The 12,515-nt window shown below is 37.8% G+C and overlaps 1 protein-coding gene across 1 annotated transcript in view; it reads left to right on the plus strand.

Moving 5' to 3' along the window:
* Positions 1-1,653: 1,653 nt before the first annotated feature.
* Positions 1,654-12,515, plus strand: part of LOC145493770 (uncharacterized) — an 11,105-nt gene continuing 243 nt past the window's right edge. The window contains exons 1-10 of the mRNA XM_081473230.1: positions 1,654-2,412; positions 2,613-2,824; positions 3,420-3,484; positions 3,587-3,691; positions 5,113-5,245; positions 5,882-6,598; positions 7,393-7,471; positions 7,611-7,679; positions 9,322-9,410; positions 9,647-12,515. The exon at positions 9,647-12,515 is cut by the window's right edge and continues 243 nt beyond it. Coding sequence (XP_081329356.1) covers positions 2,176-2,412; positions 2,613-2,824; positions 3,420-3,484; positions 3,587-3,691; positions 5,113-5,245; positions 5,882-6,598; positions 7,393-7,471; positions 7,611-7,679; positions 9,322-9,410; positions 9,647-10,328 — 2,388 coding nt within the window. The 5' untranslated portion in view covers positions 1,654-2,175 and the 3' untranslated portion in view covers positions 10,329-12,515. The remainder of the gene's footprint in view (positions 2,413-2,612; positions 2,825-3,419; positions 3,485-3,586; positions 3,692-5,112; positions 5,246-5,881; positions 6,599-7,392; positions 7,472-7,610; positions 7,680-9,321; positions 9,411-9,646) is intronic.

Genomic DNA, 12,515 nt, shown 5'->3' on the forward strand with positions numbered 1-12,515 from the left:
TTTGAACAACACTCACGCTTTCGGGCATTGTGTAATATTTTTCGGGCAATAAGGTCACCGCCGCCCCCCCCCCCCCCCCTCCGCCCCCAAGTCCGAATGTGCCCGTAACTATGGTCCCATTTCATTTCCCACTGATTTGAAACGACTGCGTATTTCATCAAGAAGCACGGGAATAGTGTGAGAAAGCAAATGGTAAAGGCGGATTTGCCGATCAAATTCCCGTAAAGACGAGAAAAGAGGAATACATGTACCTTTGAAAAGAAAGATATTCCAAATTTTCCGAAAAGAAAAACCCATGGGAGTGCCCGTTCCATTTGTTTTCCCACCAGAAAAGCCTGTTTTTCCATACAAATGGATTTACTTCTATGACGTCATGAAGGTAGACGAGAAAATATTGACACCATCCCGTCAGTCAGGATGTGGGTTTGAATAAAAAAAATTTGAAGATGGAAAAGATTTCCAACGATACATGAAATTAAGAAATCCAATACAGTTGTTTTTATTCGGGTGTTTTTAAGAGCGAACTGACTTGAACAGACTATTATTATTGCTTATCAAGCGCAGCTGAAAAAAAAAATGTACATGCAGTATAAGAGAAGCAAATACATCTCTTTTTTCTCGGAAAATTTTCTGCAGTTTACCTCTATATATCTGTGAATTTTCCTTCTCGACTCTGACTTTGAAAAGGTTCTCTCACATCTGTTTATTTGCTAATTTTCCTGCTTCAGCTCATCCGGGAGACCCAGCGATATTTTCGGGCGAGCGCTCGCCCGAAAATGTCGCATCTTGCCAACTATCAGCACCCGGGTCTCCGAGGATGGCTTCAGCTGCATACCTTGACAGGTGTGGACAAAACGTGGGGTAGGCTATGGCCTAGGCCATGGTGTAGGCCATGGCTTACCCTGTGGCCTACCCTATGGCCCACCAGTGGTCAGATTTTTAAAAACATTAACAAAACATCAGTAAGAGTCGAACGAGTTAGCTGGCATAACATTGTATCCCTCGTGGTTTCTTGTATCCCTCTAATGGGGGTATACTAAAAAGTCACTAACGCCTTTCATTACATGTTTACACTAGCACTCCACTCTATGTTACAAACTGGCAGCCGGTAAGGATCGCGGAGCCGCCATTTTGGCCATTTTGGATACTCTCAGCGACCACCATTGGCCTAGACCATGGCCTACCCCACGTTTTGTCCACACCCTACCTTGACAGGTTTTAGACAAATTGCAATTGCAATCAATAGATCGTTTTCATGTCACGTCATCATTTTCTAAAATCGAAAACTAAAGAGCCACCAAAGTTGTTATCTCCATCAGGCATAAGAGGGGGTAATTTTTTTTTCTGTTTACAATGTTTCTGCTCAATAGTGTGCTTCGTTTGAATTTCAGAATTATGGCGGTGCGTGACACAAAGCTACAACCGCATTTGTCGAAAAATATATACCTAACTCATGATTTTTAGCTTTTTTTAAAAGTTAGATCATTTGGAAAAGTGCTTATGTAAATGTGTGTTTGTTCAGTACAGATAATCAGTAGCCTAGATAGCCAAACTAAGTTCCAGATGTTTACACTATTTTCCTGCCGCCATATTGGTGCACTACAGAGATGCACCAACATGGCGTTTCCATACTCATTACTGGGCTCTGTAAATTTCTGCGAAACATTTCGACAAATATCTGCAATCTGGTAAAACGTACAAACTTAAAACTTGGAGAAGTGTCTCCTCTATCTATTTCCTATAAGATCACAATTTCTTGACTTTATCCACTGAATTGTTTTTGATTTATTTCTTTATTGCGTGACAGTGAAAACGAGCTTTTGGGAAACTTGAAACACAGTTTCATCCTTTGAGATTTCCCATGATATAAACAGACGGGGCGGTTTTATTCCCGTGTGAAAGTGTCTTGAGATCCGAAAAATCCTGGGGCAGAATTATTTGGTAGGTCATGTGATCTTCCTGTTCAGTGTGATTGGTTTTCAGTGATTTAAATATACGCGCACTGTCCGCGCCAAATTTGAATGAGCTCCGCGTTCCACACGTGAATGCTAGTGAGAAAAAGACGAGCCGATAAAACAAAAGCGTAATCTCCACTAACGTTTACACCAAAAGCCGTTTCATATCGCGACAGCTGGGAAGTGCAAAATTAGGAATTTAGCGGTTGAAATTTCTGTCATGAGCTCCGTGAGACGTAAACTATTCAAAGAAGGTTCAAATTCTTGGGCTTCGGAAACAATCGTCGAAAGGCAAAACAACGAAGCTTTTGAAAATGGCCGCACAGAAATTATCGAATACACTGTTATCAACGAAGGGGATGCTGCTGTGAAAGAACAAATTGTGGAAAATCCACATGGACTGAAAACTCCTCAAGAAAACGTGTTTGGACCTGTAGCTCCGTCATTCTCAGAGAAGGTAATTAAGCCAAGTTGTACACATTTTATTTCTTCTTTATTCCACGAAAGTACATTAAACAATTTGCAAAAAATCAGTATCTTTTGACCAAGTCATCCTACAGAAAAATTCTGCGATAACTCTAAATCGTTTTAACAATTTCCTTCGCCCGGTTCTGTTTGAAACAATTCTCTCATATTTAAACGTTGATTTAATTTCAGGATCTTGAGAAGCAAATCCTAATTGTTCACGAGGCAGAAAACGAAAGACTTCGTGAAACATGGACAGAATTGAAGGCACTCGAAGTGATAAAACTTGCAAGTTGTCATTGTACAGACTTGATTTCGGTTTGTACAAAAGAGACTTTTCTTCTCATTTTCCTGGACATGTCTTCGGTTGCAAGCAACGCTCAAAAAATATGCTCTACTGTAAGGTGAGTTCATGATAAGATTTCTGTTTCTTCTTTGCTGTTAATTACACAATACATAGTAAACTCCGCCTCTGCTGTCGTAAGAAGTTAGATCTGATCAGCTTGGCTCAGCTTGTGAGTGTAAATAAAATTTCGGGATTAAGAACACCTTCCCCAGCTCGTTACTTTTAATCGAAACTGCACAATTCCCCTTAATTGCAAGAAAAAAACGTAGGTGAATATCAAGATACTACAGCTAGATCCCTGCAAAATTATTCTTGCAGAGAAAAAGACTTGAGATGTCTTTTGAGACGTCATTTTGTACCAGAGAATTTGTTTAAAATAACAAAAAATTATTTGGTGATCATTTCCAAATGTTTTTGTGACCCGTACTTAGTATGCTTATCTAAGATACCAGTGGCAGATCCAGACCTTGAGCTACGAGGGGGCCCGGTTTTGTTTTGCCTGCTGGCTTTTCTTCCTTCTGTGATTTTTTTTTTTTTTTTTAACCCAAAATAAGGGGGACCCCGGGCTCCTCCCCTGGATACTGTTGTAGAAAGAGAAATTAAGTGTTGAAGAGATAATCTTAATTTATCATTGTTGTTTAAAATCACTACAGGTACAATCCCAATTCTCTGAACCGTTCTGTCGCAATAATTGGAGTGACAAGTGAAGGGAGCAAAGGTACTGAAATGTATCCTGTTTTTTTGAATAGCCTCCTTAATATTCTATCCCCTTTCTCTTTGCCCCTTTAATGAATCAAACGTTTTTCATTTCATATTTCAGAGGACTTCAGTGCCCATGGAATAAATGACATCCTTCACTTGCCAGTGACAGAGGAAACAATGAATCAGGTTTTGTTGAAGTGGGCTAGACACAAGACCTGTGAAGGTAAAGAAATAAATCAAAACCACTGAAACCTTCTGGCAAAGCCTGCACCACCATGTCTGCACCCAATTTCACTTGGTGACATACAACTACCACATCATCTCTGTCACAGTTGCATATACCAGTCAGTTGTGCAGAAACATGAGAGGGCACAATGTCGGTGAGAATGAACTGAACAAATGCACTTATTACAACATTGGCCCCTAAATTGGCGTACTATATTTACTTGAAAAATAGTTGCTATGATGCTTATTAAATGTTTTGGCCTTTCGATGTTGTCATTATTTAAGGTGGCCGAACACAGTTTTCCGCGCGCTTTTGCTGATGCAATTCAGCGCACGCACAAGGATTGCAAAAAAATAAACATGCCGTCAATAGAGCAATCATTTTATTTACTCAACACCTACAGTATCCGTGCTATTTTTATCTATAATTGAACACATTGTATTGATGGCTTTAGTCTTTTATCACAAAAGATATGTTAGAAAAGGTAACGATGCAAAGAACCCAGCAATTCTCAGCTTTTTCTTTATTACCGAAAGAACCCAATTAAATGCAACGCATGCGTAGTAAGTAAAAAAATTGATTGAATGAAAATTTGCACTCTCAGAAATACACCTATTTCTCGAAAACCACTCATTAGAATTTCACGAAATTTGGCACGAAAATACTATAGGAAATAAGTAACTGGGGTATTGAAAATAATTGAACTTTAACAAAGGAAATTCTAGATATTCCAGTGAACCTTCAAGAAGGGATAATTCAAGATCTCTCTGTTAAATTATTAGCAAAATGGTGTTAACTTGTGAGAATCGCTACAAGCTTGTTGCATGCAAATTATAAAGAAAATCTAATGACTAGATTTTCTACAAATAAACAAAACCGATTTTAAAGTCCTGTTTATTTTTATTCATGTTGCCATGGCAACGGCACATACATCAGCTTAACCGTCAAAAAACCAAAGTTTGTGTTGTTATCTTGCTTGCTGCCATTTTTGGTGACCGAGAGATCAAGGGTTTTAGAGAAAAAGGTGAATGAAACACAGGTATCAAAAACAGTGTTCAGCCACCTTAAGGGTGCCACTTCTTCAAGGTTGTTGCTTGTTCATTATGAAGGCTAAGTGCTGTTATTCAATGTTGCAATGACATTGAAAAGATACAGTTATAACTAATAAATGTCAGACCTGACAGCCTGCTTAAACTGAAAGTCTACAGATTGAATGTCTGTAGATTGAAAGTCTATTGATTATTCAGATCAACCCGGACATTTCTGTTGGAAGCTGAACATTCACCTATATGTAATGGGGGATGGTTAATTTTGGCAAGACTAATGGCACCCAGGTGGCTGGTCTACCTCCCTTTGGCTCTCTAAACTGTTTGTTTCATTCATGTTCCTGTCAATTCACTTTGTTTCAATCATTTCAGGTATGCCACTGACACCAGAGAGTCCTGAAGATCGAGTTCAATTACTTGGATCAAAAGGTCCAGAGAGGAGTAAAGAGAATGCTGAAGAACCATCATCATCACTTGTACACTATTCACCATCCCTGTCACTTCAGTAAGTGAACAACAAATTATTCATTTAAAGAATTTAGTTTGTTTCAGTCAAACTGTCCATGGGCACCTTCGGATTCACACCTTGGTGCTTTCTTATGGGAAGTGTCTGCATCTCCAGGAGAAGGCAGGGGGGAAGGGAGGAGTTGGGGGAGGGGGGGGGGGGCAAAAACAATGAAATACACTGAGAATGGGGAGTGCTGTTTTTATTCTACTAGGAAATAAATAGTTTAATAACTTTTTAACTCACTGTCTCTGGTATGAACAACTTTGAATATTTAGCCAGCACAAGGATTTCCTATTAATATTTAATTCTGAAACCAAAATACTTGAACCAAGATTTGAGACAATTTCTGGCAACAATCCTATAATATTTGAGGCATTAAACAAATTTCTCACGAGCCAGAAAACATGAAATTACAACAACAAGAGAAACTACTCCAAGAACAACACCTTAAAATCATTGAGTCACACCTTTGAGACCAAACCAAGGCAGATGTTCACAAAGAAATTCATACAAGTAACAGAATAATATATTATGCTATATAATATCTAGAGAGTTGCCATTTTATGGCCTTATGCGCCCTAGGGCAGAAAGAGGATTGAGTGAGTTGAGTACCATGTTTTATATCTCTTGCAGACAGAACTGTAGTAATGCAATTTCTCAGGCAGTTAATTCTGTGGTAACATCAGAGTCCTTTGGCAAACCCTCCTCTCTTCAAGGTAGCCACTCAGAATCCTGCTATCAACAGCCATTTCACAATGCACAATGTGTTTCTGCTGATAGAGGCAGCTTTGGTGATCTGACCCAAACCCATCACCTCACAAATGATGGTGGCTTGCAACAACACAATGGCCATGTTTCAAATACTACTGTTCCACAACACTTTGCACATGGAGGGAATCTACTGCAAGAACCACCACTGCCATCTCTATTTATTCCAAGATCAGCACCAGACCATATCAGCACCCATGGAGGGCTTGTCTCCACTCATATTACTGGCACGGTCAACCAAGACTATTCTGAACACTGCAACCAAGGCTATGTTTACCACAACATACAATCCTCAGATCCAAGTAGAGTTGGCAATTTTCCACAACATTTTATTCCCAGCAACCCACCACCACTCTGTCCAAATGCTCATGGCACTAACAGTGGAGGCTTCAGTGCTGGCCACATGGCATCCAAGGCTGAACATCCTGCAGCATCCACACAAGCATCACCTGACTGCGACGGTACCAAGATGGTTGGGACTCCAGCATACATGATCAGTGGACCACTGGGTAGTAAAGATATGAAAATCACACTGCTACGTGATGATTTGTCTAAACACAGCTCCAAAGAAAGAATCCGAAGGTAAAAGTGAAAAATAAAACAGTGACACAAATAATGATAATTATGCTGCATGTGCATTTAATTCAAAATATTAGGTGGGTAAAGTAATAATTGCACAGAACTGTTGTATGGCCAACAAATGGTTAATTCCTTGGGATGCTGAAACACCAATGAAAGAACCTTGTTGAAAATTTGAAACTGAGACTTGGACATTTTAGGCTCTGAGACAGATTGAAAAACACAAAAACGAGACTTCGTGGCTCATCAAAGGATTCTAAGGTTTCAAGATAGGATCAAAAGTCTCCACCATTTTCTAGGTAGTATTTCATACCGCTTGTCTTCTTACAGAGGAAACATTTAGACAATAATCTCCTTGTTGATGATTTTCTTTATTCTTATAACAAGTTAAAAAAAAACTACTTAAATTAACCGTTCTCCTGTTGATAAGCAATGGACTACATTACTATTATGTACATGTCTGTCAAAAGGAGTTTATTTTGCTTCCGAAATTCACTGTCCCATGATCTTCTAAGAACATTTAATGAATGACAGACATCCAATAGGCCATATTCATATTCTCGATATTGGACTGGAACTAGCTTGCAATGGAGGCTCATGCTCAATGAGATAAAAGTTATTTGCATTTGAAAAGATGTCCTGCATAAGCCTCAGTTGCAAGCTAGTCTCAGTCCATTAATGAGAATACAAATATGGCCTATTGTTATTCATTTTGCAAAAACTGTCTCAATTTTGATCCAGAATTTTTCCTTTTATCCACAATTCAGTTTGGTTTGTTCTACTCTTTATATTTGTAGAGAACGTATCAAGGAGAGTTGTGATCAACTGCGCTTTCTGTTACCAAGTGTTGCTGGAAAAAAATCTGATATGGCTTCTGTAAGTTATGAGAAGTGAGAAATACATACATAATGTATGTATCAGTTTTAACAACTTTTAAAAAAATGTAAGAAGGGATTCATTCTGAAAAGTGATTGTAATGATGATGAGGTTGATTATTATCATTTTTCTTCATTAGATACTTGAAATGACAGTGAAATATGTGCGAATGATCAAGGAAAGGCTACCACCTGCTGTTCTGCAAGAGGTAATAATTATAATAATTAATAAGTATGTTCAGGATAGACTAACATGGGCTGAACCAAGGTATGAGCTAGTTTCTGAAGAAACTGTTGGGCTGCATTGGCAGGCAAGTTAAACACTTCACTATTTATCAACTTGCCATAGCATCAGCCTTTAACCTGGTCTGAGTTTGATTCTTCCAGTTGTTATTCATGTTATCATCATTAGTTTTTGTTGGCTAGTCATATAATGCCCTGAATCCCTTGCCAAGTGATAAACACAGTCTTGACTCCATGCTACACCCGACTCCAACCAACCTGTCTCAGGGTGATAGTCATGCAAATACTCAACCACTTTAAAGTGTATATGACACAATTGTTTTTTCCGCTGATTCTGGTCATTAATAATGTTAGAAAAATGGTTGTAAAGTTTTTAGATCATGAGAATATTTTGAAACCCCTTTTTTTCTTTCAAAATACACGCTACTTTCATGTTGAAATTGTCCCACAGATCACGCGGCCAAAATGTCACATGATTTACGTCTGTGACGTCACTGTGTTTGATGAACAAACCAATATGGCTGAAAACGAAGAGAAACGTTTGAAGCATGAGGCGGGTCGAAAATTAGCGTTACTAGCTAGCAAATCACTGGCACATTTGAAGCTGTGTGCAAGAGAAATGACAAGGCGGTTTCCCATGACAGCAATGTTATCAAACACTGTGACATCACGAACACAATTCTCGTCCCCAGTTTCCAGGGACACTTTTATGGGGAAATTGGCCGTATTTCGGCCACAAAAAAAATCATCCAAATTAATTTTTTTTGCATTTTCAAAACATTATTCATGTATTACATATATCAAGGAAGGAAAATACCTTAAAAAAAATTTTGTGTCATATACACTTCAAAGAAAAAGCTTCTTTGCATGGAGTTGATGACTGCCTATGCCAAGTTGGATCAACTGGCAAGGTGCGACCAACGACCAACTATTGGTTGAGTCTGTCAATATTTTGTACACACATCTTAATTGAGTATCAGTCATATGCTGGTGGTTTATCGGTCAACTGTCATGTCAGTGATATATTGGTCAACTGTGAGTGGTTTCTCAGTCAACTGTCAGTCAAATGTTGAGCCTGGGTGGGAAGACTCCCGTATAAAAGGTTGGGGATGTTCATCGTTAAATTTGAATTAAACAAACTAGTCTGGGTGTGGATATATATCATGTCAGAAGTACTGTGTTTCTTTCGACCGATTGTCAACCAATACTCGGTGAATTATTGGCGAAGTATCAGCGAGGTGTTGGTGAGGTATCAGTGAAGTATCTGTGAAGTATTGGTGAAGTATCGGTGAACTGAAAGCTATGTTGGCCGACACAAAATCTCAACTGATATAACTAACAACTATTGACCAAGTCTCGGCCAACTGTTGGCCAACTATTGACCGACTTTTGCCTGACATTTCAACTCACTGTCGACTGATATATCGCCTGACTGTCAAGCGATATATCAGTCGAGACAATCCACAGTAAACACAACCCAAAATGGATACAGTGTGTCAGTTGACAAACAAAAACATTGTATCATTTAATTATGAGAAAGGTATCACCAGCATTGGTTCTTTGTAAAACCACATGTTAAATAAGACTAAATATGTTCTTTGCTTTTAGATTTCTCAGAATATTGCTGACACAACCTTAATACTTCCCAGGAAAAGACCAAATAGAGACATAACAACCAACAAACAGGCAAGGCCAAGGTACACGTTCAATTACTACTTCTAACAGTGAATTTTACTCATGTTGTTGAGCAGTTTTCATTTTCATTGAGTATCATAAATCCAATACTAAAGTAATCACTCTAGCCAGTAACTAAAGGACACAGACAATCCGATGAACCAATCAATAAACCAATCTTGCAGCTACATATATCTTGCAAATGAGCATGTATTTGAAAATGATAAATGAAAACAGTTAGCTAAAATTTCCATTGCAGACTTGCACCTACTTCAAATGTTCACGAGGCACCACCAAGACTACCACACCCTTTACCACCATTCTACATGAGGTCTGTACCACTTCAAGGCAAGACCCCAGCCATGGTAACCACAACAGGGCCTATGTATGTGCCACACCTTCACATCAGGCCTGGTCATGAACATGCCCAAATTCCCTTACAGCAGCATCATGTTCATCAAACTGAACCAGCAAGCTTTAGACCGGCAACTTCACCTCCTTCGGCATTCAACAGCTGTCACACTGTGGGTAACACCAGAAGTGCTAACTTAATGCAGCATCACTCATCACATGAACATGCCACAATGAACATTCACCAGGAATACAGTGCACCCCATTCTTCATTTCACTCCAAGCCCAAGCACATTTATCATGGCAACCACCCTGCAGTTCCAAGTGCGCCTGCTCACAGTTATGACATGCCCCAGCAATGGAGTTTCTTGAAGCTTCCACCCATAGGGAACATTTTCCATTCATTAAGTTCTAGTAATTTATGCCAGGAAAGTCCAAAACAGGATTCGTGCGAGTCTGGTAGATCCTCACCAGCTGACTCTTCATCCATGACACCACCACTCTGGGAGAACAGTGGAAGTGTGATTGGTAACAGACAAAATCATGCACACATGGAAAGTCCTATTATGTTCAAAGGTACATCAATATAAAAACACAGATGATAACCACGTTTCATTGACGACAACAATTAATTGCTCTGTGTGAAGGCTTCACAACAATTATGTGAATCATGTACCCTAAAGCAAACATGAAGAAACTGTCTAAAAGGCTTCTTATATGGATGACTATTTAAAGATGACTACATAATTTACAGAATTTTATATTTTGGTACATTAAGATCAAGGATCTGGAGTATTGCTTGAACTCAAAATTTACCAATTTGACTATCATTTTTTCAAACTTTGCAGAGATACATGTATATAACCTTACGCATGCTTCAAGAGAGTCTTTAAGGGTTGATGTTAAGATTTTGACACCAGTTGAAACATTTGAAATGTCTGTAACTAAAAATTGCAGTTATCTTCAGATGAAATACAATTTATTGTCAGTGATATTTGTAAGGATATAGTGTTGCTAAGATTTCAGTTACAATTCAAAGTTGGGAGATTTCGTCAACTGAAGATATAAGAGATTCAAAGGAACTATTCTATACAGATAAATATTGTATAATACCATTTATCTTGTGTATTCTGAGCTGAACTACCCATAGCAAGCAAGCTTTTGATAATTATGTATAGCATCATTTAATTAGGGGTGCGTTTCTTTAAGAAAATCCAAGATTGGATTCTTAAATCTAGATTTTGCATTTCTTTACTAAACAGATCAATCCAAGATCACTCCGATCATGGTGCATCAAAGGAACCGAAGAATCCTTGCCCAGAGTGGATTCTTTGGTTTCTTTGACGCACCATGATCCTAGAGACCTTTGATTAATCCACTTAGAAAAGAAACACAAAATCCATTTTGGATTTTCTTAAAGAAACGCACCCTAAGATACATAAAATTGACTACAAAGTAAGTTTATATACCAACATGTTAGCTTAAAGGATAACATGTTACCTCATTAAAATAATTATGTAGTTTGGGTACAATTTAGTATATTTTTTGTTAGTAAAGCAGAGATGGCAAAGAATCTTTTTTTTTAGAAAAAAAAATAAGAATTGATGTTACATTTTTATTTTCTTCAAAGAAAGGTCATTAAGCATTTGAATTACAAATGCTATGGTAACACATGGTGTTCAAAACAAACCAGTAACTGTGCATTCCACTGGTGATTGCACGAATGGTACCAAAAGTTATCATTTTCATTAAATACGCTGAGATATGTTATACTTAGCAAAAGCTAAGCTGGTATTAGCCGCTCCTGCTAGCAGGATTTATCTACTGCAGAACCTTACAATTGTGTTGTTGTTGACAGTGACATTTATTATAATTATTTTGCTTTTAGTCCTCGAAATTGTAAATTTAAATTATATATAGCAGCTGGAGTTTGACTGCAGTTCAGAGAAACTTCATGGTTTTCAAATATATTAATAGCTTACTTTCTAACTTACTACAAAAATCGTGTTGACATCATTTCAATTATTCACACAAATATAAACCATTGTGCTGGTACCAAATGGCTGTTGTGTCATGTCAACTGTTTTTGTGCTAAAGCTGCAAACCAGTAAAAGTAATGTGAGGAAGATTTAAATAACAATTAATACATTAATAATTACATAATCAAAACATCATGGTCAGATAATGAAAGGAAAGAACTGTACCATGAATACTCTAGGCTATAAGAAAATCTCAAAGCTGTGTCCACAGACTAGGTATATTCTCAAAATTAAAACCACTTTACCCAGTCTATAATATATTTTTTACATTTCACTTCATTGCCAGCTAACCTAAATTTTGTTAGTCTATTTCATGCAAAAAAATTTAAAAAAATTTTTGAAGTTCTATTATAAAGCTAATTGCACCTGACATTTAACACACTTTGTGTGGTATTAACAATAATTATTTACTGTTGTTAATAAAATTATTGTCTTTGGTCTTTGGATGTGTTTCAAGTTTGTTGGGTTGTGCCTGTGCTTCAGAATGCATTGTTGATAGAGATATAAATATGTAACAACATGTGACCCATACATTGCATGTTACTTTGACTATAGAAAAGAGCAGTCTTCTGCCTGGTTAATAAATTCCCTTTTTCTGGGTGGGGGAGGGGTACTTTTTCTAGGTACAGGGGAGTTTCTTCTCATCAGTTCCCACTTGAGATATTTCACATTATTATAATAGCACCCAGCTCAAGTTTGCCTGTTTAGACTTATTACGTTTTTCCACACAATTCCTAA

Source organism: Orbicella franksi, chromosome 1, assembly GCF_964199315.1.
Source record: "Orbicella franksi chromosome 1, jaOrbFran1.1, whole genome shotgun sequence".
Classification (NCBI taxonomy): Eukaryota; Metazoa; Cnidaria; class Anthozoa; order Scleractinia; family Merulinidae; genus Orbicella; species Orbicella franksi.